General features: G+C 43.1%; 2 protein-coding genes across 9 annotated transcripts in view; both read right to left on the bottom strand.

Moving 5' to 3' along the window:
• Positions 1-13,581, bottom strand: part of micall2a (mical-like 2a) — a 75,437-nt gene extending 61,856 nt beyond the window's left edge. The window contains exons 1-18 of one of the 8 annotated variants that reach the window (XM_086056435.1): positions 13,319-13,581; positions 12,503-12,551; positions 11,436-11,577; positions 10,638-10,798; positions 10,445-10,563; positions 9,967-10,356; positions 9,746-9,873; positions 9,416-9,461; positions 8,982-9,142; positions 8,498-8,596; positions 8,297-8,361; positions 8,020-8,143; positions 7,153-7,255; positions 6,939-7,012; positions 6,755-6,869; positions 6,451-6,497; positions 6,225-6,345; positions 375-524 (exon numbers count right to left, since the gene is read on the bottom strand). In XM_086056435.1, the coding sequence (XP_085912561.1) occupies positions 6,266-6,345; positions 6,451-6,497; positions 6,755-6,869; positions 6,939-7,012; positions 7,153-7,255; positions 8,020-8,143; positions 8,297-8,361; positions 8,498-8,596; positions 8,982-9,142; positions 9,416-9,461; positions 9,746-9,873; positions 9,967-10,356; positions 10,445-10,563; positions 10,638-10,798; positions 11,436-11,577; positions 12,503-12,551; positions 13,319-13,461 (2,046 nt within the window). In that variant the 5' untranslated portion in view covers positions 13,462-13,581 and the 3' untranslated portion in view covers positions 375-524; positions 6,225-6,265. Of the gene's footprint in view, positions 1-374; positions 525-2,416; positions 6,387-6,450; positions 6,498-6,754; positions 6,870-6,938; positions 7,013-7,152; positions 7,256-8,019; positions 8,144-8,296; positions 8,362-8,497; positions 8,597-8,981; positions 9,143-9,415; positions 9,462-9,745; positions 9,874-9,966; positions 10,357-10,444; positions 10,564-10,637; positions 10,799-11,435; positions 11,578-11,819; positions 11,917-12,502; positions 12,552-13,318 lie in introns of those variants that run through there. The other 7 variants (XM_086056440.1, XM_086056436.1, XM_086056437.1 and 4 more) reach the window with 7 other exon arrangements.
• Positions 13,582-14,368: 787 nt separating this feature from the next.
• Positions 14,369-25,198, bottom strand: LOC147134226 (visual system homeobox 2). Its single transcript, XM_086055698.1, has 3 exons — positions 17,810-25,198; positions 16,309-16,466; positions 14,369-15,604 (listed from the first exon to the last, which is right to left on the bottom strand). Exons 1-3 carry the CDS (start codon positions 18,030-18,032, stop codon positions 15,230-15,232), a joined length of 756 nt encoding a protein of 251 aa, XP_085911824.1. The 5' UTR covers positions 18,033-25,198; the 3' UTR covers positions 14,369-15,229.
• Positions 25,199-25,287: the final 89 nt, after the last annotated feature.

The following is a 25,287-nucleotide window of genomic DNA, read 5'->3' on the forward strand; positions in this document are numbered from 1 at the left end:
ATTGAAAAATAGCCAGGTAACCCCGCGCATTAGCAGCTATCACGCGGATTAGCCTCGTAAATACAAATTACACATTTAATTGTTTATTGTCGGGGGTATTTGGTTCACGTGATATGGCGCCCATGGGAATGAATGGGATAAAGGTGCGGAGAAGCTTGCGGTAATAGTGGAATTTTTTTTTTAACTTGTGCAAGGACACACACCCATCCGAAATTCCAAGTTTCTTTCTTTCTTTTTTTTTTTTTTGCTGCACCCTAAAAACTATTTGGGTTTGACATCAAAATAAGAACATTGTCAGCTGTTATGTAGAAAACACTCCATCTGGATCAACCTCACCCTTTGTTTCATGCTAAACATTTCTCATGTGAGCAAAATTAGTGAGAGACAAGTATGGCTTTAATAACTGTGGCGTAACCAACATAAAAAACCAGAGCGCAGCCTATGGGTGAAAAATGAGCAACTGTGAAGCAGTAAGAAGACGGAAAGTCGTTGCAGTGTTCCCGAGCTATGTGGCAGGTCATCATCTGCAAAAAAAAAAGGGTTTAAAAAAAAAAATCTATAATTTTATGGATTTTTACCGGATTTACAACACTTCATTTTTTTCAAGGTCTTAAACACACTTTTAAAGGAGTACAAACACATTCAAACACACGTGCATATACTGTGCATACATATTGACAGAGAGCAAGGGCAATGGATAACACAAAAATAGTGCATAAACAGTGTATTGATCCCTTTGTGTTTTCTGGCCACAAATCCCATTTTTTTCCCTCAAACTAACAAACTTAACTTACCTCACAATATACATCAATAATCATGTTCAAAGATTCCCGTAGGCATAAAAAGCAGGACTGAACAGGACTTCACATTCAATAATCTTCAGCAACCTGAACTTAAAATACTTCTTGTTTTCACTCTTCTTTCAAATGTAAAGTAACAAGCAAAATGGCCTGCAACCAACTAGTGGTCGAAAGTGGAACTACACCCAAAATGAACAGGAGGTAGAAAAAAAAAATAAGAGTGCCAATATAAAAAAAAAAATAAAAAAATAAAAAACAACAACTGGGAAATTGTGGGACCATGAACCTGGTGATTAGTTAGCTCCCTTAACTCATTTTCGGGTTCAGTGCTTATATTGTCACAGAACACAATATTTTGCGGGTCTCCAAAAACCACTCAAAATGCTCTAAAATGGCTAGCAGTCAGGAGAGGTTAGCACAAGATGTGCAGTGGCCCTAAACTGTAAAAAAGGCTTTCAGTCGGACTAGTGGAATAAATCCTAGCCTAGCCACACTGCGTAACATTGCGGCCCAGTGAGCGCATTAGCGTAGCATATTAGCATAGACGGGCTGTGAAATAGAGGGCAAAATTGCCACGGGGTCGAAAAAGAGGTCGTCACGCCACATCCCAGTCAGCGGGGTGAATCACGGGTAAAATGCGACCGGTGAGGACGAATGACGCGGCGCTATCTATTGGCGCCCGGCGTCACACGCGCATATTGTGTTGCCAGGGAATTTCACTGATCCCGGCACGCAGCGGGAGAGGATAAAAAGTGAGCGGCTCAGACCACGAGTGTGGCTCGCGTGAATCTGCGACGTCGAGTCGAAAGTTGCGCCGCTGTTCCGCCGGGGGGGGAAAAAAAAAAAAAAAAAGTCTGTCAGAATCCTGCGCGCCCGCTGATAACATGCTTGGATTAGGGATGTTTAAGGCAAGTGAAAATTATTCATTTGAGATGGATGAAAGCTGCACTTGTCAAGTCTACCAGTCATGCACTTTAGATATTTCATTTCCCCCTCGCCCGCCATGCATAATTTCCCCTCAATGCAAATTTTTACGCGCCCCGCTTTCAGCGCTAGCGCCGCGTGGCACAGAAAATGAATCTTTGCCAGTCAATAGGTAACAAAACAATGCAATTTTTGGTTTGCAGCAGGTGTGAGAATCTCATTTTCACTGACAGAATGTAAACAAACAAGCTTTTAAAGCATGTGAGGACGCGAGGAAAAAAAAAACCAAACAAGAAAAAACGATCCAAGTGACAAGCAGCGGAGCCGATCTGTCGGGCGCAGATCTGTCGGCTATAAGCTCGCTCTTCAAATATTATGACGGCGCTGATGAGAAGGCTCGTCTGCGGCGCGGATGGGCCCGATAAATTAGAGGCGCCCTTCTCGTTTACTCATCAGAGCTAATGAGCCTGATCAAATTACCTGGAGGATCGTAATTACAGACCAGTGGCAGACAGTCACCCAGGGGGGCGGAGCTAAAGATGATGCAACTGGGCTGGTGTGCGCCTTGGGTCATATTAGGGACAGTACCGTCTATGGCAGGGGGAGGCAAAGGTTGTTATTTTTTTATTTATTTATTTTTTTTAAAACAAAAATGGGCCAAGTCATTCAAACATAAAACCGTGTATGTAAAATATGTTTAACACCTCATTTTAATAACCAATCAATAATGACCCAGTTACTTAAAATACATGTCATGATTTATCCAATATTTTAGTTTATCATTTACAATAAACTTAAGTAGATAAATTATTAGTAACTAAAATCAATGCATTGGAATCAACCAATTTTCACCAATCAACAAAAATCTAAAAAAAAAAATCTAAACGAACATGTGTCTTATAGCCTCACTAAAAAGGCTAAAGTAGCTATAACCTAAAAAATATTTAGGTTATAGCTACTTTAGCTACATGCAGGGTTCAAACAACTATTTAGCATCTTTTAATGTTATTATACTGAGCTAAATTATATTTAGCACCTTAAAAGAGATGCTATCATGCTATATAAAGTGGCACAATTATGTTTTGTTGCAGAGGAAATTAAAGGACATATGCTGTACACAGGTTCATTCAGGTGGACTTATATTTGTTGAAAGGTTTAGCTGGAAATGACAAGAAAGTGACAAAAGAATAGAAGTTCTCACAGACAGTAAAAAACCCCCCAAAAAAACAACGCAATTTTTTAGATATAAACAAAAATATGGAGAGGCTTTTTTTCCCCTCACCATTCTAGAGGATCTCAGTAAATACAATCCATTATTTGATCAAATCAAGGTGTATAGCATCAACAGGATATGCATTTGCAAAAATGAATGATTGTGGACAAATGTGTAAAAAAACCCAAAATAAAATACACACACTTCATGCAGTCTTTTCCCACCAAATCACATGAACGTAAAAGGTGAGCCATATGGGGCAAAATGTCAAATTTAAACTTTAGTCCAGGTTAAAACGCTGCTTTTCTCCCCATGCCTATGACTTCAGTAAGCTTTTGTTTATTTCCGTATTTTGCTTTGAAATGTCTTTAGCTTTTAAATGTACTATTAGTTATGTAGAACGCATTGAGTTATCTTGTGTATGAAACGCGCCATTTACGTAAAGTTGCCCTGAGCTGAAATTTTGAACCATTTTCGGCTAAATTATGTTCAATTTGTGGAGGAATATTCATACAGGTGGCTATTAGCCGTCATTTTCTGGGATACAGTTTGCGTGGGCACCTATTGTTGTTTCCGGGCGAGTGTTTTCCGATGGCAAAGTTCCCCCCAGCAAGATTACAAATTCAGTTCCAAAGAGACTTTTCATACAAATGAAGCACTTGACGGCTAATGGCGTATTCTAATGAGCAGCCTGGACACGAGGGCTCACCTCCGAGGTTTCCATTTCATCACGCGCGCGCACACAAATTGTTTTACTTATGAATATTAATGTCGCCTCCAATTTGAGGCCGTTGTTAATGCTTGTCGCTCGGCGCTCGCCGGGCGAATCGGGTGCCGTTCCTGTTTCCGACCATGTATTGCACAACCCCCCCCCTGACACTAAGCCCTCGCCTTTGATTCTTAATTGCACCAGTGCGAGCATTTGCAGGAGACGAGGCGCAAAGCTTTAATTAACTCTAATATCACACATTCGAGTCTCGACTGTCAGGCGCATCACACGCGTGCCACTTCTTCTCCCTCCTTTTTTTTTTTTTTTTTCATTTTTAGACACACCGCACATCATCACGGAACACAGTTCCGACTTTGTGATCACCATTTCACGCATCTCAACGTGAGCTGTGTGTCAGATCTGTTGCAGTTCATCTCCATTTTACCTTTGCTTTAAAGCGGAAGTCAACCCAAACATATTTCTTTCAAAAATATGTTCACAGCAGGCCCACTAGTTGAAACAGGGCATTCTAATAAATATTGCGTTTGTGGAACAAGTGTTAATCCACTGGTTTTTAGCCATCCCTGGGGGCGGCCATTTTGTCTTGTGTCGACTGAAAATGACAGCACAGCTGCTCACAACGACCAATCACGGCTGACCTGTTTTCTGAATCTGAGCCCAGGGATGGCTAAAAACGAGTGGCTAAACACCTTTTGAGGGGGAAAAGTGTGTGCGAGTGCGAAGAGCTGAAGTTACACTGAAATGGAAGTTGGAATAGCTTGAATCGGTCGAGAAATGCGAAGGTCAACGTGCAAAAGATCACTTAAATTTGTCAATTTAATTGTGTGGAATTTGAGGAATGTAGGGATTAATGGAGTGTTGAAGATGCTCTAAATGAATAATAGAAATTTGCAATGCAAAATATTTTTTTTTAATTGACTGCCTTGCATGAGTTTTTGGTGTGGAAAATGTGGAATTCTGGGAAAATCAGGAATTTTCACAAATGAGGAAAGTCATTCCTCACGTTCTGAATCGATTAACATTTGAAGGCTTTAAATTGGCTGAGAAATGTGCAAGCGAGAAAAAAAAAAAAAAAAGTGGGCGGACGAATAAAAATTGGGCGTGGAATAACTTAGCCTGTATGTGCTGCATGTGTGAATACTCCTCAGCTTTCGCGCAATAATTCCACACGCGCTAATCTTAAAAGGCTTTGTCGGACACCAGAGTTTAAAGTTGCTAAAGCGCCTTCCTTTCCCGAGCTAAAATGCTAAAAGCGGCGAAGGCCGCACATTCAGGTGCGGCACAATCGCCGTGCAGATATTAGCAAAGAGTAATGTTTAATTAAAGCACGTCAGACGTGCGATAAGGCCGCGCTATAGTTTATAAGCCTTGGCCGCCATAAACCAGCGCCGGAGCTAATCCTCTTTCACGTAACGCTACTGTGTCGGCGCGGCTCAAACTTTCTCTCTCTCTCTCTTTTTTTTTTTTTTTTTTTGCAGCATTTATAAAATTAGCAAAGAAATTAACTGTCTGCAAGTGTGGCAAATTGGATTTTGCAAGTAGCGGCTGTGTGTGTGTGTGTGTGTGTGTGTGCCCGGCTAAAGAGAGTGTGTGTGATAGAGAGAGCATAGCCAGGCTGCCACCTACAGTACAAAATGGAGGCTGCTCAACACGTGTGGCTTACTTAATTAACAAGACCCCCGCGTCCTCCCCCACCCCTCTGTCTTCTGCTCCTGCTAATGTCGTTACAGGAAATTTGTTAAAATCCATTATTGGAATTATTAATGAAATAATTTCAATTTGGCTGGGAGACTGTGGAAGGATTACACGTGTGTCTAATATGCACATAATGCAACAGGAATGATTTCGACAGCCCGCGACCTACTTTTGACCTCGCGCCACCTGATTGGCTGCGTTTTTTTTTTTTTTTTGGTAAAAGATTAATGACTCAAAGTAGCACACAGTGACAAGCTATTATTGAAAGATAGAATTTAAAGAATAAATATAGGATGGCAGGTAGGTGTGCGATGAGTAAGGGACGGCAAACTAATAAACACAACAATTTGGCATACAAATGTTGATGTTTTTTTTACATAGCAGTCAACAAGAATACAAACACTAGAGCACCAAGGGAGTCCGGACCACAATTTTTCCAAAATTGTTTATGTTGCATTCTAGCAGTAATCCTACCAAAGCGGCGTTCACACATGCCGATAATCGGGGCTAATTTGAGCATTTTGCAACGCTTCCGGTCAAAGTCAGAAAAGGCACGACCGAATAATTTATCCTAAGTGATGATCCTGTGGTGTGAGTTGGTTAGAATTTTTTTTTCCCCTCTCTCATCTGCTTGGGAAACAGTCGAGGGCAACACTGCCAAGTGCTAACGTGGAACTAAAAAGCAAAAAAAGTGAAAGTTTAGTCGGACTCGCCGACGATCAGAGGCGGACCGGCCTATAGACGGGTACTCTTTAAACCTGTTCAATATTTTCCAACACAAACCGTAACCAAATTCAGGGAAGATGAGTTTGGTTAAAATGCTAAAATTGGTGTGTGTACCCCGCTTTATGCACATGATTACCTCAAAACTGTAAGGCAGCGATTTATCGAATATTTGGAAAACTATTCCACTCGCCGCTTACTCCTTCGACCAAAGAGTTTTGAGATGGAGGATTTCCTTTTAGGTTTGCCTTTCTTTACTCCTATTGATAGCAAAAGGAAACAAAAAAAACAAACAAAATAACTAAAAATGGGCCATCAAACGTAAAAATACAATTCAAGGATTGTATCAAAGATTCTGCACCTACCCAAATTTTTCATCATTGCGTTCAGCTGCTCGTCCTCCGCCATTTCCCTGAAAATGAGCAAAAAATTGCTTTAAGGCAGTAATCCACCAGAGGGTGCTATTTTTCCCATTTTTCCTTTGGAAAAAAAAAACAACAAAAAAAACCAAATGACAATCGATGACTCGATGGAAACTTTGTGTCGACTGCAAAAAAACCTGAAATTCTTCAAGTGTACACAAATATTTTGCAGATGTACAAAACACAGTTAAATTTTTTTTGTTGTTGTTACTTTATAATACAACACTAACCCTCCCCTCCTCCCCACCTGAGGCGATCGTCATCCAGGACCTCCACGATGGCGTTCCTGCCGTCCACGATCTCCATCAGATTGCGCATCAGCATCCGCTCGCGCTCGCGCTCCCCGGCCGACTTGACGCCATCTATCGCGCCCGACGGGAAAGTCAGCTCCAAAAGCGCAAAAGCGTTGGGAGCGCCACGTCAATTCTTACCCGGCTTCTCCAGCAGCCTGCGGAGTTCCTGCTCCACAAGCGGCTGCTGCCGCTCCAGCTCCTGAGTCCTGGCTCTGAAACGTCACAAAACACCTCCGTCGGAACGCGCGGCAGACGATTATCAACAGCGCGCCGCTTCCCGCCTTCAATTTGGGCTCGCAACGCAAAGCAAGAACAACATTTTGAAAAAGATGACCAAGCGACGGCTACTCACGTGTAGACAAGTTCAGACTCCTTCCTGATGAGCATTTGTTTCTTTCGGATGAGCTTGAACCAGTCGACCATCAGAGGGTCCATCAGGAGGTCGCCCTCGCCCTCTGGAAAGCCATAAGCCAAACAACTTTGCCATATAAGTGTCTACAATTCTTTGCACGATTGCAGGCTTGAATATCTGCCGCCAAGAATATGGCGATTCGCTTTTCAGCATCGTTAGATTTTGACCGACGTACTAGCGTCCGCCCAATTTCGTATCAATCTGCGAATCTTTTTTTCCCCCAACTGTACAAGGGGGTGCTACTAAACTGCACCACAATGTCCAGGTTTTATTCATTCATTGTTTTTCACATCATGTAGACATTGTTGACCTTGAGCAAAGCAATCAGGCCGCCGACCGGCGACAGGATCAGGAAGCATCCCCGAAGACTGTCCGCACCGCTCACCTCATTTGGCTGCCGAGTAAACCCCACCCCCCGCACAGACCCATTCCGGCTTCGTGCGTGCATGAACATGATTACGCCGATTGATTTATTTTTTTATTTTTTTTGGGGGGGGACCGTTAAGTTTTATGTGGAGGTTGTGGAGTAATGATAGTCTAGTTAGTCCAAAAAGAAAAAATATATATAGAATGTGAAAGGATGCAAGCATTGGACTGTGTTGCCGCGATATTGCACAGTGTAAACATTGCCAAACATTACGGGACAGTTCTCAATACCAAACTGTGGGAGAGTCCTCTATGGTGAGTGAGTAAGTAACAAAATCGCCTCTCATATTTCCTTTCAAACGCCAAAATCGAATTATTATTGTTATCCGTGATGCGCGCCTCCTTTTTGAGGAGCGAGAGGGCGGAAGACGAGGGCCGTACCTTCCTCACAGCGGCGAAGCTTCCTCTCCAGCTCCACACCTTCGCTCTCCAGCAGCGCCAGGTTGGTCCCGATGTCGTCCAGCTCACTCTCAATCCGCTCCGCCGGGATGCGATAAGACGCGCCCTGATATAAAACAAAGCCCATTCAAGCCTTTTTCATAGTTTAAAAAAAAAAAAAAAAAAAAAAAAAAGCCTGACTTGATAAGCTAAATGAAAACTGTCCATTTTTCGCTCGCTGTTAATTAATCTCTTAAGAGACTTAATGGAGGGAACTTACGGAGTGTGACCTCATTTCAGCTTTGGAGGCGTTGGTGGGCGACAAATACTTTCCCTTTTTAGCGCCTAAGAGGTAGATGAAATGGGATTAGATGGGCGCTTTTGTCACATCTGACGCTACCCGATGCGTTGTCTGTAGAAAGCCATATTTGATCAACAAAGATGGCAGTGAAAGCATGTGTGTGTTCAGGTGAGGGCGTACCTGATGGGACGTCTCCCTTGGAGGTCGGCGAGCTAATGGACTCCGCAGCTGGCCATCTTGCGGGGGATTTGACAGGCGGGCGCCTCCTCGGAGGATCGGCTGGAATAAGGACAGCCAGCTTTACGTCTTATTGGTCTGCACTCACTTCAATTTTCACTGGGATTTTCAACACAAACGGATAAAGGCCTGGAATGTGTTGGAGAAAATTTGAATGCGTCATCTTTTCGTTTTGTTTTTATTACCGGAAACAATTCTCAGCCACAGTGTCATTTTGTACATGCATCCAACAACTGTATTGACTTTAAAAAAAATTTTTATTTTTATCAGTCCATCTTCCTTGTCGCACGCCACGAAGGCCCACTGTTGCGTTAGCTAGTGTGTGCACAGTGCTGTTGAGTAATTGTGTGAATGTGCTGATCATAGGTTTATTTCTTTTTCTTCTGTTTTTATTCGATTAATCGTTTCAGCCATTGAAGCAACTCACAAAGACGCACGTAGCCAGCGGGTGAAAAAGTGAGAGGATGAGGAGGCGGTGCGGCCACTGGAGTCGAGGGAGGACTCTCAGAGGCGCAGGTGGGAACGCCGGAGAAAGCCGTGGACGTCAAGTCGCATTGATGCTCTTTTCCGACAGATTCTGCAGCTTTTCTGTGCAATAGAAAGAAACACGGCTAGGGCAAAAGAGAGGCGTCGTCTTCTCGTTTTTGAAAGTGCTGAGAAGCAACGGTGGAGATGAAAGTCACACCGGAGTCAAAAGTGGAGGATCGGAATGAGAAGACTTGATGATGTTAAGAGGACGATAAGATGTTGGGGGGTGGGGGCTGGGGGGGGGGGTAGCGTAGTTTAGAGATGCGAGTGAGATTAGACAAGATCAAGAGTGACGGCTCTAATAAGCCACTTAGTGATACTGATAGGCTTTACCTTGGCGGCTCTGCTTTGGTTTCCACAAGTTTCGGCTTGGGAGGATCTGTCGGAAAAACGAGACATTGGTTGAGGGGAGGCATTTGAAAATATTATTCCAAAAATATCATTTAAAATATGGAATATAAAAATATTAAATGATGAATATGGATGGATTATAAAATGTACCGCATTTTAGAACAACGGTTATACATGTAGTACTACTGTAATATCTTTGAGTAATACATCATTACAATTTCTGCATTTTAAAGATTTACAATTCTATATTATTCAATTATAAATTATTTTACATCAGCGTGACTAAAATAAATAGTTGACGCATTTGCTCACCTGCGGCAGTCGTCGGCCTTGTGTTGCTACGTTTGATCGCCTCGGAGGGAAAATTGCTCGCCGGACTTTTGCTGCATTCCACTTCTGGCGCCGTGGCGTTGTCAGCCGGACTGGACTCTCGTCCAAAGCTGCAGAGTGAAATTCACAATTCGCAGTCTTAATATGTTTTTAAACAGTTAGAAACGAGGCAGTGAGGGTGAAAATAAAAAATCAACACTTACCGTCTCTCTGCCGAGCGAACGGTGAACCGACGTTTGTTGTTATTGTTGCAGTTCAGCTCAGCCGGTTTCTTTCCCGCTCTGCCCGCCTCGATGTGCGGCCATTGCGGGATCGCCGGTAGCGGCGCCGCTTGGAAAAAGTTCCGCCGGGCCGCTTGAGTCTTCTGCGCCGAGGTGGTCCAGCACTGAGTCGGGGGGACGGGACGGACGGGCTCGGGGGAAGGCGCGGGCTGGATGCGGGTGATGCTTTCTAACAAGCCGGACGCTTCCTTGAGCAAAACCTGGGCGGGAGGTTTGGAAGTCTTCTCGGGGTGTACGCGGCAAACAAAAGTGTCGGGGGTCTTCCCGGGTTTGTAGCCTCCCGCGTGGAGCGTGCCCGAACACTCGCAGCATCTGGAATAGGATCAGTATGGCCTTAAATGGAGATTTTTTTATTAATTTTTTTAGGTGGTACTTACCGGTAGTTTTAAAAGTTTCTTACATGAAACAGGTCCTGTGAAAGAGTTTGCCGTCCACAAAGTGTCGCTGGACCAGATGAACGTGACTCTTGCAAGCCGCACATTTGCTGCTGAGCGTTCCACTTTTGTTGGTGTTTGGCTTCTGGAAAACAAGCATCACAGTCACAAGCGGATCTCACTGGCGGAGACGCACAGGTGTTCGCAAAGTTACCCCACCTGAGGAGCAGCTTTCGCCAGCTTGGGAGATGCGCGGCCGGCGACAGGGGGAGGAGCCTGATTCTTGACGGGGGCCTTGGTTGGCGAGGCTTTGGCAACCACCGGGAGATTTTTCTTTTCTGACGGGGCCTCCTTGGAGCCCTCCGCCGGACGCTTCACTCCTGCCGAAGCGAAAGAAAACGTTTTAAACAATATGGAGTGGATATTTTAATTAATAATAATTTTATCTGTAAAAAAATATTAAAATAATTGTGATTGCTTTAAAAAATATTTTACAATAATGTTCAAACACAGTGGTATAAAGATTTTAATCAGAGAAGGCTTCATGTTTACCTAAATTTATTTTTGATGCCGATTTAAAAAATGTCTTTGCTGTTTTTTTCAGGCACATAAGAGATATTTTCATTTTTGGATGTTAAGTTTGACCTACAAAATTTTACCATGTGTTGTAATTTATAGCTATGACATTTCAGGAACAAATTCCACCTGTTGCTGAACCTAATGTTTAATTCATAAATATTATTCAATATATTACTATATCACATACAGTATTATGAGTTATTATATTATGAAAATGTATTTTAAAAATGTATTAAAATGATTAAAAATGTATTATGATTATTATCTAACCCTGATGTGCTCGAGAAAAAACGAGGGCAGATTCAACGCAAAAAAAAAATCAAGTAGATAGGTTAACTATCTATGATTAAAAAACATATGTTGACCAATAATATTAGATAATACTAAATAATTAACAAATATTGTAATTTAAAAAATATATATTCTACACATTCTCACTGTGTGGTGGTGCTTTGAAGTAGTTGTAGTACTGCGAGACGTAGGTGAGAATGCTGAGTCTGTCGGGGATCCTCAAGGCCACCATGTCCTCTGCGTCCAACAGAGCCGGGATCCCCAGCACCTCCTCGGCCACCTGAAAAGCCTTCAGAAAGAAAACACTGACATTCAAGAGCCGACAATACAATCGGCTTTAAATAGACCTCGACGGCTCACTTCCTGAGGGATACAACAGGCAACCACTTGGACATGATTTTTAAATGTGAGGTCTGTATGTGACAAGTGGGGCTTTTGTCCAAATGGTTTCTTATCTAGCAGCAGAGCAGGAAAGGTGACACGTCATGAAATATACAAAGGTGTCCGTTACCAAACTCATGTTTCCTTTACCAGGAGCCTCGATGGGAGTCGTGTAAATGGTCTCGGAGCTGCAGCTCGGTGGCAGGAAGTCGACTTCCTCGAGGTCGTCATTCATTGACAAGACATGCTGGTGAGGCGTCCTCGCCCGGGAGGAAAAATGATTCATATGACAGAAAAGTCCCGGCAGTGGGACGTTAAAAGTTAAGGTCAAGCGAGGTCAAGTGGACCAAAGCAGAGCAAGGAAGACCATGTGCTACAGCCAAAAGAAGTGTGCTGAAGTGGCTTGAGCAAAAACTGGAACAGAGTCACATGAAAAGCTTCTGACACACCAACAATACAACAAATACGAAAAGTAGCAACAGAATGTAGCTCAATTGAACACAGTAAAAGTGGCGTTGCTTCTCACCCCAAAATACTACAGCAAAAGTTCAAATTGGAATTCCACGACAAACCCTGGAATTTGCCTCAAAATGGCTGCTTCAAAACAAAATGGCTGACTTTGTGTTCAATTTTGAGCATGGGCCCTTGAGACTTTATTCTGCAGGGTTATCCAACCAATTTCGTGTTGATCAATAAAACTGGGAGGCTGGGAGCCCTATTGGGTGAGTTTTGTGTGCATATATCTTAGGGTGGCCTTATCTAGCCGGTGCACATTGCTGGAGGCGTGACATCCTACGTCAAGTTTTAAAGGGTCAAATGATATGACGTCTCACCAGCTTGTTGTTGTCAAACACGTCTTCCATGCGGAGAGAGTCGTAATCTCTGTGCACACACAAAACAAATACACAGAAAAGAATAATCATCACAACGCAACCTTTTACTACTACTTTTAATCGTGAGAAGCAACTAAGCACCTGCATGGGGCCCCAGTAATCACTATGTGGCCTCAAAAGAAATGAACAGTTAACCTGCAGTAGAATTGTATTTCATTTTTTATTTTTGGAGGGTTCGGGTTAAGTATTGGATCTTTGTTCATCAGTCAATTAAATGCTCTTCCACCAGATGGCAGAAGGTACATAACTAGAGCTACACTAGGATGGTCCTCATGGAATGCTCCAATACAACAAAACTAATACCACTTTGCCAACCTGACATTTTTAACCTGCCCTCCCAGAGTGTGCGCTGTGCAGATTGGCAGACACCATTAAAACACAAATCAAACACCCACAATGCAGCAGGATGGTCTTTCTACGTGTGTTGCTGCACCGTTTGTGTTCAGACATCCGTGGCTGCCACCTAAGTGTTATTTGTTAGCCCGAGTGGGTATGGGGTATTTTTTTTTCCCCCAGACCAGATGTAATTTCTTCATTGAAAGCTTAGTACGTATGGGCCTACTAGCTTGTTTCTGTTACTTTTAGGTCAACACTTAGAATGCATGTTGTGTCAATCAACCCCAGTCCTCTCTTGTAGAATTAACACTTCTGCAGCAGGTTACGTCGACGTATTGTAGTAATGAAATACTGTAATTTTGTTTAGTGTCTCAAGGACAAGGTAGGGGGCAGGTCTGGTAATAATTGTCCAGTACTTACATGAGGTCGGGTCTGTGTTTATGGATGAGCGCGCAGAAGGCCAGTCCGCTCCGGAACGATGTGGTCATGTTGGTGATGTTCACGTCCCGGTAGCCGTCGCACCGAGACCGGCACCACTGCTCCAGAGCATGGATGGCAGACATGCTCCTAAAACGCTCGCTAATGTTTGGAACTAGTGAGGCAAGTAGGAGGAAGGCGTTAAAATATGAGGTGGAAAGGGAGTCCGAGTGGGGTGGAAGGGAGGCGCAGCTGCGTCCTGTTTGTTGGTGAGTGCGCAATTGGCTTGGGTTTCTGCACTAAATGATGCGCAACCGCCGAAGTTGACAGCGCAAACGAATGTAGTGAAGAAAAAAAAAAAGTCCTCGCATATCTGTTCAAAACTCACCCGCTGATATAGAAGTATAAATAGACAACTAATATTGGCTAATTTAAAAGCATATAGAGTATATAAAAAATTTAATTGAGCAGGGGCGTGGGTTTCTGCACAAATGGTGCGCAACCGCTGATTCGTCACAAGTAAACCGCGCGAAGTCGTTTAAAAACTCACCTGTGGAATTGCTAAAAAAAAAAAAACAACAATGGATACATTAAAATAAAAATTATTAGCACATACATGCATATATACATATACATACATACATACATACATATATATATCTATATATATACACACGCACACACATACATACATATGTGGTTTATAGCTAGACTCTTAAACGTTGTCATATTCGTCATTTAAATCAGCATGGTGACAGATTTAACAATACAGTCAAGAACAATAGATGAATGTAGTTTGATGGAAAAGTTTATGTATTTTATAGTCTTTTATTTGATAGAGGCATAACAGCAAGCGATGCTAATTGGTGTGTTACTATCCCGTATGCACAAGATAGCCACTCTTTTTCTTTATCTTGTGCACACAAGTTCTTAATCATGTGTGCAAATGTTCTTATCGCATATGCTCAAGATTACACTGCAGATTAGGATTCAAGCATAAAAAAAAAGACAATTATCTTGTGCACTTAGGATAAAAATGATGATGATACCGTGTGCAAACATGATGAGGTTTATTTAAAAATCCATCACGCCTTGTGACCTTGTAAAATGGCTGTACTAACTAACATTTTGAAATAATTCATGTTTGTTTCACTACCCGGTTTTGGAAACATCAAATTTAACCCATGTACCAGGCTGCTGTGTAACATGAGGGGAAGCAGATAATTAGTGCGAGGTGAACTTGAGCCTTCGGGAGGTCCCCAAACTGCCCTGAATCCTGTCACATGTAAACTAAGATGCTTATTAATTTATTTAAAAAAACAAAAAAAAAAAAAAAACAACTTGCTGAAAACGTCCACAAACAAGAAGACTCAAAGCTATGGGGGGTTTGAACGGCCAAAAAAGGCACGCTCAGCTACAACTGTACTTGTTTTTCACCTGTATTGTCTTGTCTACCAATGAGGTTGTCCAGTAGGGTGCAGTGTTTTACTACACGAGTTCATGATAAGGTACACTGTCAACTTCATTTGAACGTACGAAACAGGAATTCCTCAAAGGTATTATTAATTTAAACCACACATGAGGTGTCTCAGAAAAGTTCCAGAAATGGCAATATTTCAAACCCAAACTACAAGATTTCCCCTTCGAAGTAATCCCCAGAGTCCTTCATGCACTGTCCTGAAAGGAATCTTTACACGGAGGAGATTGTAACCAGCACGGCAAAAACATGAGCATTATCTTCCTAAAGACAGAATTTGGGATGCAGCTCTTGTGTGCGGGCCTATCGAAGGAAGTGGAAATGTCCAAATTATGACAAAAAGTTCCTCCAACAGACTTTTTTTTTTTTTTGCACTTTGACAGCGCGGCGCTTATCTCAGTAACGGTGATATGTAAAAACAGGAAGCAGGAAAGCGATCAATCACCGTGCACGGCGTCCACTTCCCGCGTTTGGGACGCCGCAAGGCCCGCCGCCGCGTCGACGGCGCCGTTGATCTCGGCCTGGTGCTCCCTGGCTTTGGCCCTCAGCTTGGCGATGCTGCTGCAACGCAGCTGCTCCGAGCCCTGACCCGCTGCGGCCGCGCCGGCGGCTTTTGTCCACGGGTAGTTGTCGTCGTCAACTTCCCGAGCTCGCGACCACTGCTCGCCGTCGGAAGCGTCCACGTGATGTTTCAAGCGACGGATTGTTCCATCTGGGACATCTGCGCATTCTGCTTTGGGGTGAGGCCCAGCACGCTGGCCCTGAAGCTTCAGCTGACGCCTCATCTTGGCGCGGCGGTTTTGGAACCAAACCTTGGGTCACATTCAGAATATGAAGATAAATCTCAATCAAGTTGAACATACACTCATAGAAAAATGGAGGCAAAAACATATTTCAGTCATTAAATTCGAGATGTGAAACTCCTATTGTACAGATCCATTCAACAAACACTGTAAAATTCTTTATCTTAAAAAAAACCCATGAGGGTCGTGAAGAGATACCGTAGCTATCAATCCAAACGCACTAAACAAACAAAAAGGACGGCATAGCTTTCAATGAATCATGCTGCAGCTGCTTCAGCCTTGGCCAGTGTGAGTTAGCAGGTGTGTAATCTAGCACATCAATCTTGATGTGAGCTTCACACTGACAATATGTCAACACAAAGCTTTTTTTTTTTTTTTTTTTTTTTTTAAATTCAAATAATATACTTTTTTTGTTTGGATGCAAACCATGTTTTCCGTCGGCCATTATTTGTATTTTTTTGTCCTCTGCAGCCTACACCAATCATGAACGTTTCGACTGATATCCCGACCGATTTCAACAATGACGCAATGAATACATCGTCGCTGTCCTGTGAAAACCGCGTTACAGACATCGCACTAACATGAAAATGACGTTTTTTTTTTTTTTCAGTGTTTTTCACAGGACAGCGACGATATAGATATTTTTATAAATCATTTATCCTTCAAACTTAGTGACGCCATGACATGGATTAGGAAGTGAATAGAGGCCTGACCTGCACTCTGGCTTCAATGAGGTCCAGTCTGAGGGCCAAGGCCTCCCTCATGAACACGTCAGGGTAGTGGGTGCTCTCAAAGGCCTTCTCCAGCTGCTCCAGCTGCCAGCTGCTGTAGTTGGCGCGGGCACGACGCTGCTTCACCGGCCTCTGCTCGCCTGGGGAGGAAAAACAAATAAATAAATGGCACAGCGGCAAATGAACGGAATCGCCAACGGGTGACAAGGAGCTAATGGCTCTAGACTGGCTAATTAGCATAGCGATCATTAGGTCGGCTTCGGCGCCGCTTGATAATTGATTGCTCGTCACGAGCTGTTAGCCGTTTGTAAACATTTACACTGGAAGCCCACGTCTTATTGACAATTAAGCGCAATTTGACATTCACTAGAGATGGGTACTCAAACTTTTTGGGTCCAGAAGTGGTCAAAGTACCGCCTCATGATTCTCACACCAGTTCAGCAACTAACACGTGTGACCTGAAATGCCATGGGAATTAAACAGCGGGGCCCGACTGATATGGATTTCTTAATTCCGATCACGAATTACGGTAATAAAAAAAAACATATACAAAGAATAACATACAGTATTGTCTATCTTTGCAACAGAGAGAAAACTCATCAAAAATCGGACTTTTTTTTATTTGTATGTCTGTGATAATGTGTGATAAAAAAAAATAAAAAAATCAACAAATTATCAATCTTAAAAGAGATAATATTGGCCGATTAAACTAATTTGTCAGGTCCATTTAATTAAAGGGTTGCATATTTTTGCATTCAAAAAAAATCTTGATTTTATTATAAATTCCTGTATTTTTTTAGAGAAAAAAGTTATCAGAATCAAAGCTCATTTTCCAAGAAAAGAAAGCCATGGTTTTTCCCCCATAATTTTAAAAGTAAGTTATAATCTTTACAAGACTCAAACTATATTTTGTCCTGGTAAAAAGTCGTAATGTTATGAGAAAAGAGCTATTTTTTTTTACAAGATAAAGTCGTAATATAATAAAGTCAACGTATAACAAGGGAGATTTTTTTTTTTATAAATATAACTTTTACTCTCGCATTAGTTTGCCTTTTCTTCCCCCATAAATATGAATATATTCTTGAAAAATATTAAATAAATAAATGCGTTGATTGTCCTTGTATACAATTAAATTTTATTCACATTATAAACTGCATTAACTTTATACATATAGTGATGTCAGATTTATGTGATACATCACAATCATATCAGAGCTTTGAATTAACGCAAAGCTGAATGTTGAGTAATTTATTGATTTTTTTTTTTTTTTTTTTTTTTTCTTGGCTGGGGGGATGCAGACCTGTCCCATATGTAGGTATACACTTTTTAGAAATTATATAACATAATAAGCGGATTTGGATAATGGATGCATGTATAACTTAGTTGGCTCCCAAGCTTCTAGGGGCCCCAGGTAGAAAAGCACTGCACTAGAGCATTCTGCTGGATTCCATGGAGCACATATTGTACGTGGTACCGGACTCACCCACGCCATCCACCAGTGGACCCATGCCGATGGCCTGCGTGGCCAGCATCAGCGCCTCCTTGCATGGCTCGGGCTGCAGGTAATTCCTCAGCGACTCGTAGCTGATGTAGGGCCCCGCCGGGATGAGGATCTGCCGGGCCGGGAAGGCGGGGAAAAACGGGGCTGCGGGTGAATGGAAAACCGCAGGCAGGAGAGCGGAGACCAGTTGCCCGGGCCCGAACATAGCCGAGGGGATCCGGTTCTTGGCTGCGAGTCTCACGCGCGACGCATCCCAGCGGCGAAACGATCTGGCTCCTGGTTCACTAGCTGGTCCTTTTGTGTTGGGGGCTCAGGGAAAGGGTGAGGTAAAAGGTAAGAGCGGTTCAGGTGGTCCCGCCCTCTCTCCTCCAATCCCCTTCCTAGTCACATGACCTCTCACATCTAACCCTGTCTCTCATCAGATCGTCAGTGTCGCGTTCAGTCGGCCGCGGCGGGAAGAGACGCTCTTCTTGATCCGACGTGTCGCAACATCTTTTGGCCGTCTGAGGTTTCAATCAGTCCCATGGACAGAAACTCAATCGAGAGGCCGTGTGTTCAGACACGAAAAATACTCGGCGGTTCTTATCTCTGGAAAGTCGTCAAACGGGATGCGAAAAGGCGGCGGCTTCCAGAATAAACACGCGCCTGCTAACCGACAACTCGGGAGTGACGAGGCTTTACCAAGAACACCTTTGGTGTTGATGTGGAACGACTCGTCACGCTGAAGATGGATAATGTCAACTTTTTAGGACAACTGGGTTCAGAGTCTGAAGCCGGGTACACGCACTTAACGACAACTGGGGCGAATTTGACAAGTTTTAAACATTTACAATCTAAGGCAGCAAAAGGCCGATTGTTAGATGTCTCCAAAACATTAAGAAAACGTTGACACCAGGTATTGGTATCGGGTACCGATACGAAGTGAGGTTAAACTTATACTGATAATTGGGACATAGTGTAGCTTTTTCCCACCTTGTCGATAAGTCAGGAAAAGGTTATCGGATATCTCTAAAAGATTATCCTGAGAGATGCTGTGAGGTTGAAAGATTTTTTTTCTTCTCTCTCTTCCCGTTCTGCTCAGGAAACGGTCGACGATCGTAAATGTTAAACCCCTTCAATATTTACGATTCCTGTGTCTGCGGTCAACACCGTGTTCGACTGATTCGTGAACTGCACGATTGTAACGTAAAAGCGGCGTAGACCCATACCGATGATCGGGACGAATTTCTCCGATCGGCAACAATTGTCCAATGAACCGATGTCTCTAAAAGATTATCCTGAGTGATTATCCTGTGTTGTGGGGTGTGTTAAGATTTATTTCGCCTCCCCGATTTGCTCGGAAAGTCGTAAACCTGTTGAAAATCCTCAATCATAAATCCTTCCGCGATACAAAGTTCTGCTGGCTAGCTTTACAAAGTGCGGAAGGACCTACGTGATGCGACATTGGCTGCGATTTCACATTTCTTTAATCCACGCAAACGTTTGGCACCATCTTTCATGTTTATCGTTCGATTCCTCTCACCCAGCACGCGTGACGACATGTCATTATCCCCGAGTGTTACCAAACACGATTAAAGCCCCTCAACACATTTTATCCAGATTATTAACACTGTTTACGCGAGCCTGCCAGCTGTAGGGTCGGCGTTGACAGATCGCTGACGAGCCGATGGCCGTCCTCGTCGAATTAAAACGCAGGTGTGCGCCGATTAATCTCATCGTCTGCAAGCAGCGAAAACACTGGCCTGTCAACGTCGTCAAACGGCGACGCTCGGGCAGCTTTGATCAGCCCGCCGAGTCGGCGAAAGAGGCAACCAGTCAGAGCGCAGGGGATGAGTCACAAGGTGGTCATTCCTTCGCCCTCACCTGTGGCCCTTTCATCTGCACCTGTTCAAACACTGATTTAACGCCTTGGCAGAGGCGGATTAGGCTTTCCGTAAAGCCCTCATTCCACTTTCAAGGATTACTGGGCCAAGAAACCTATTGATTTTCAATGCTAACTTAACACAAGATGGCCAAGTTAGCCGGTTTTAAGTCCCTTACTATAGCCACGGTTTCCGACCAATCTTGCTCGAATGCATCAGCAATTGTGAGATTCGAAAAACATGTTCTTACTGATCGAGACAATTAAAATGAAATACAAACGTCAACTAGAAGACATTTGCACCTGGTTCCAACCACATCAACTAAATAAGCAATACATGTGAAATAATACATTATATTTTCCTTTAATTAATTAAATTGTTAAACCTAACATTTCATAATTATACTGCGTTTTTTTATTTCAGGACCAATGTGAACATTCCATGACCTTTGAAATTATTGAATCAATGCCATTAGAGAATTTGGCTTGCTTCCTAACATAATAATGACATTTCTATTTATTTATGTTATTTATTAAAAAAAACAGTTGAACTTAATGGAATTTTACCGAGTCAATTCCATTTGTATTGATTTAAGTGCATTTACGTACCTGTTTAATGACAATTATTTAATGATCTTTAATTTTCACATAACATTGAAATGTGGAATGAGAAAACGTCTTGAAATGCAACATAAGTGATCTGATTGGTTGCAGCGCAATGTAGGCTACGTATTTACACAGATATAATATTGGACAGCACAACGATTCGAAAATAAATTATTCAATTATTATCAGCTGTCTTACTATCTATTGCACAGCCCTTCTGATTGTCTTTTTAGGATTCAAATGTGTGCAAAAACACAGTGAGCATGTGCAGCGTTTGCACAGTGTTGCGGCGATTGAACATTCGTCTAATGAATTGCAGCCAAATGAAGCCAGTCAGCCTCAGTCTGATGAGTATGAAAATGTGACATGTCATTAACAGCGCCGGCTTCACTTAGGCTCTCATTAGACGTTGATCTTATCCATCCCGCAAATTACATCCCATTGACGAATCATAATTGATGATTACCATCCGTCGTCGCACGACATTTAGCACAACTCTCGCTTTTTTATGGGGCTGAAGTGGCAGGGAGAGCCAATCGGAATGTTGGCAAAGTCCATTATGTCAGACCGTAGCTCGTCACGCCGAGGATTGTCGTGTGATTGTTGATCCACGTCATTGCTGGCCGATGTTTTAAGAAAAAAGTGGCAAAGGCTTGCCAAATTTTGTAATTTATTTGTTGAAAAGGCAAAGCAGTATAAAAAGCTTTTTTTGTTTGTTTAGTGCATAGACGCTTACCTACTGCAATTTCACTTCTTTCCTGTCTTTGTCTGACACTTGACTTAATAAAATTTTTTTTTAAAAACGCCACTGCCCATATCCACATGTTTTGAGTCTGTATATTTCCCAAAGAAGTGCCTTGAAATAACTTTTGCAGTCATTTAGCACTACCGAACGACACGTAGCCGTCGACAGACTACTAAACATCTTTCGCAGCGACGAGTTAAGCTCTGGAGTTTGGTTCCCAATAAACGAGCGCAAGCTCAAACAAGCCAATTCCAAGTTTGCCCGTCTCACCGGTGGCCGTCTAACCCCACAGAAAAAAAAACTCATTGTCTGGCTGCTAATAACACAAGCAGATCTCCGTGGTTAGCGTGTCATCCGGGCGAGCTCTAGAACCACCAGAGAGGCGCGCGAGGCCCGACGCGTGAAGCCTGACGTGAGCCGTCACCATTGTGGTCTTAAGGCCTCCCTCAATTATCCACCAGCGTCTTTTTTAGAAGCGTCTGTCACAACCTCAAGTCCTCCCCCAACTCTGTCCCTGATTATGTGGATCAATAGGCTTTAAAAGGACAGAGGGGGTGGGGGGGGTCTCCTATTAGACCCTAAATCCCCGTAGCTAGCTGCGCGCCCGGGACAAACGCAGGTGTCAATTCAGTCAGTCCACAGTCCCGCCACACACAGAGTTTTTCAACCTCAGCTCAGTGTGTACACTTTTTAACTATTAAGACTTTTACTCACACAATTTGAACGCTCGAGAAAACATTTGAACGCTCGAGAAAACATTTGAACGGCGGGCTCAGGCTAGAACTAAAATTAAACTATTTTCAGCGAGGCAATGTACATTTTTGATACTTGGGTACTTTGACGAAAGAGGGAACTGTTTTACTGTTTGGTAAACAAAAATGAATAAAATCATCGCATCTACTGCTTCATTCTCGTGAGAGTGCAAGTTGCTAACTGCCACTGGCTAACGTGGCGGGACTTTTGTTAACAGCTCAACCTTGGCGGACGGCTTTTCTCTTTCGAAATGGTTTCAAGGCATAATTCAATCAGCGGCCATTAAAAGTCTCGTGTAAGTTGGAGGAAAAGTGGATGTCACGCCTGAGGAGGCCTCAATGTCTCCTTCCTCCCTCCTCCCGGGTCATCGTACCCCGCAGAGCGGCGGGGCCGACTGTTTTAGTCGTGGATCGGCGGGCGCGGGACGAACCCGAGAGGCCCGCCGCCCGCTTTTCATGTCAGCGGCATCAAGGGAAAGCAGGCGCCATCCAACAGCGAATCACACTTGAGACATCAAAGTGGCAGTTAGAAAGGCAGGCGAGAGACTTGTTTTTCCTTTCTAGGCAAGCGCAAGTCAAGCGTGGCCGAGGAGGAGATGATCTAAGGCCGCCGAGCCACGGCCAGGAAGACGGAGAGGAGACAGATGCGCGGCGAGGCAGGTCGCGGCACATCGCGGGCTTGGGGCGGGGGGCTAAAAGACACTGAGGGGCGTCTGCATTCCTGCCAAGCTGATCACTGAGATCAATACGAGCATCACGCGGTCGCGGGCGGCCGAGGGCGTGCAGCCTGGAACCGTCATCATCATCATCATCATCATGATGGTGACGAAGACGACTTCTCAGCCTGCCCTTCTGCTCGCCGTCACTCATCGCCGTTCCGCCCGGCTGCTGCCCGTCCGATCGGATGCTGGCGCCGGACCAAGAGCCCGGGCTGTCGGGACTTGTGCAGAAAGGTGATAGATCACCATAAACACAGCTCTCGGCGAGTTATTGGACACCATACAGGTGCAATTAAAGCATCGGGGGGAGACGGATATCAATGGGAGCACTGTACTTGTACACACAGTGTTCCCGTGCTACAGCACTTTTTTTTTTTCAATTAAAAAAAAAAGACATTTTTATAGTACGTTTTTTAGAGTATTTAAGACAGTTTTATAGTAAACTTATTGTAATGCCTTCACATGTGGGAAAGGAGAGCCACAGTACTCACCAGTCTATACCAATAGAATGATTCATAGTAGAGCTTTCATATGCGGCAACACTACGAGTGGGCATTTTGGTGCTACTAGTCCAGGAGGCTACTAGTGTGTGACACAGAAAAAAAAAAAAATACTAGTAAGCCGTTCTACTAGTGCTGTCTAGTTTTTACTTGTCTGGCAAAGAGCACACTAGTACTTGGAAATTCAGCAAATCTGATTTCTTCTTTTTCTTGAGTAGGATATCAAGGATATTGTATAAATTCTCCCTCTAGTGGTACCAGAACGAATCACTGCCTAAGTAGAGTTCAGTAGTATTCAGTTGCGTTCTATCTTTAAGAACTGTTTGTTTGCAAAGGATTTATTTAGGTGCAATTTTAATTACCTTATGTGCCATACTTTTTATTCAAATCACGATTTTAAGATTAGATTTGTTTGGTTACCTCTATTTAAGTGCAGTGTTAAAGTGGAAGTCAAGTCAAAAATGTTCTTTACAATATGTTCGATGCGCTCCCACTAGCGCTCAGCTTGCAAATGTCACATGACCAAACCCGGAAAACAGGTGAGCCATGACCATTTGAGAAACTGTGATGTCATTTTCAGTCAACATCAAGTGGAAAAATGGCCGCCCCACGAGATGGATAAAAACGGGTGAATTTTGCTGCTTGATTCATATTCAACAAACGCGATCTTAATCAAAGTACTGTGAGAACATTTATTTTTACGTGACTTGGCCTTTTAAGTTCAAATTGTGGATCATTTTAGAGCGGCCTGCAATATTAATTCTACCATTTTTTTCCTTTAAACACTTAGGCCTACTACACTACTGTATTTTAATGTTGCTCATAATGGACAACCAAGTACTTGAGAGTTTGAGAACCGCTGGGAAAGTAGCGCCATGGTACCACTTCGTTTCAGTTGAGAGAAACTGAATGATAGAAATAACACACGATGACTTAAAGTAATAGCTGGCAAGCTGAGAGCTTGGGGTGGGAAAGAAAAAAAAAAAAAAAAAAAAAGACAGCAAATGACCCCCAAACTGTATTCCTGTATTACAGTGTAACACAAAGAAGTAGAAGTAAGTACCGGTAAGTAAAGCTGCTCTCAGCCATCCAGTCCAAGTATGTTTTTGGACTTCTGATTTGTGAGCGACAGCTTCCACTGACCGACGAGTGTGGGCACGCCTCGGCCTCACTGAGGATCCTCAAGTTCCACGTAACGCAACACCAGCGGTAAAGGGTCCGCATGGCGTCATCAAAGCAGACCTGGAGCTTGAAATGATTGAACAATTACCGCCACGGTTAATTTGGCTCCAATGGGGAAGTCCACTTTCCTCCTTGGGCCCGCATGCCTGCGCTGTTTGACTTGGCTCTTGTGACGCCGCGGAGTGGCTTTCACGTCAAGTCGGTGGCAGAGGGGCTCAACAAGACACACTTTTCATGGCAAAATGGTTTCCATCGCGGCATGCTCATCGCCGCCTTTAATCTGCCTGCCGCGCGCCGGCGAGGAGCGAGCCGCCACGCAGCGTGACAGCCGCTTCCCGCTTTTGTCTGCGACCGATTGAAAGGCGCCCACTTAGCATCTTTTTTTTTTTTTTTTTTTTTTTTGCTCTTTTTAAATCTTACACGAAAGTTAATAATTGGCTTTGGTGCCGTGTTTTATTTACAATTTCAGCTCATCATTTTGGACGAAAACTAGTGGCTGCAGAAATTTGTTCCACTATTCAATCAAATGGAAATAAAGGCAAATTAATCTTTTTTTCTTGTAATTCAACAGGGGTGCTCTGTAAATGCTTTTTGGGTGACAGGAAAACATTGGGCATGGAGACAAAGACTGGAATCCATACTACAGAAGCTTGATGGTCCCTCATTCAAATTCAGACATTCGAATTACTAGAATTGATTTTATATACAGGTCTCAATAAATGAGTTAAAGCAGATAAAACGGAATTATTTTCAAAAGGATCAGTTTAAAAAGTGAAACTCATACATTAGCTTTAGTGAGAAATATTTCATCATAAATGTCCTATAATTTACATGCCAAGCAAACAAAATGCCCAAATTCCCCATTTAGTGTTACGGTAACACTATTATGAATGAGTCAAGGTACCAACGTAGCAGCCATTGTTAATGTTAGCTTGTTTACAAAGCTAATGCTAGCTTAGTTTTGCTAGTGTTGCCATTTTGTTGAAGCTGGAAAGCGTTCTGTTAACTATTTATCACAGCCACGCAATTTCACACGGCAATCGCATACTTTTCTGATTTGTTATTTAAAACTGCAACCACCCTTAATGGATCTGT

The sequence above is a fragment of the Filicampus tigris genome, chromosome 16 (assembly GCF_054856515.1).
Source record: "Filicampus tigris isolate MCC_2025a chromosome 16, RoL_Ftig_1.0, whole genome shotgun sequence".
Lineage (NCBI taxonomy): Eukaryota > Metazoa > Chordata > Actinopteri > Syngnathiformes > Syngnathidae > Filicampus > Filicampus tigris.

What these genes read in the sequence shown, in the direction of transcription:
- LOC147134226 (XM_086055698.1), bottom strand. Translation starts at nt 18,032, where the DNA reads ATGTTCGGGCCCGGGCAACTGGTCTCCGCTCTCCTGCCTGCGGTTTTC. An exon ending in TCCACTGGTGGATGGCGTGG is followed by an intron (nt 16,467 to 17,809) that starts GTGAGTCCGGTA and finishes TTTCCTCCCCAG; the next exon opens with GCGAGCAGAGGCCGGTGAAG. An exon ending in TCATTGAAGCCAGAGTGCAG is followed by an intron (nt 15,605 to 16,308) that starts GTCAGGCCTCTA and finishes ATGTGACCCAAG; the next exon opens with GTTTGGTTCCAAAACCGCCG.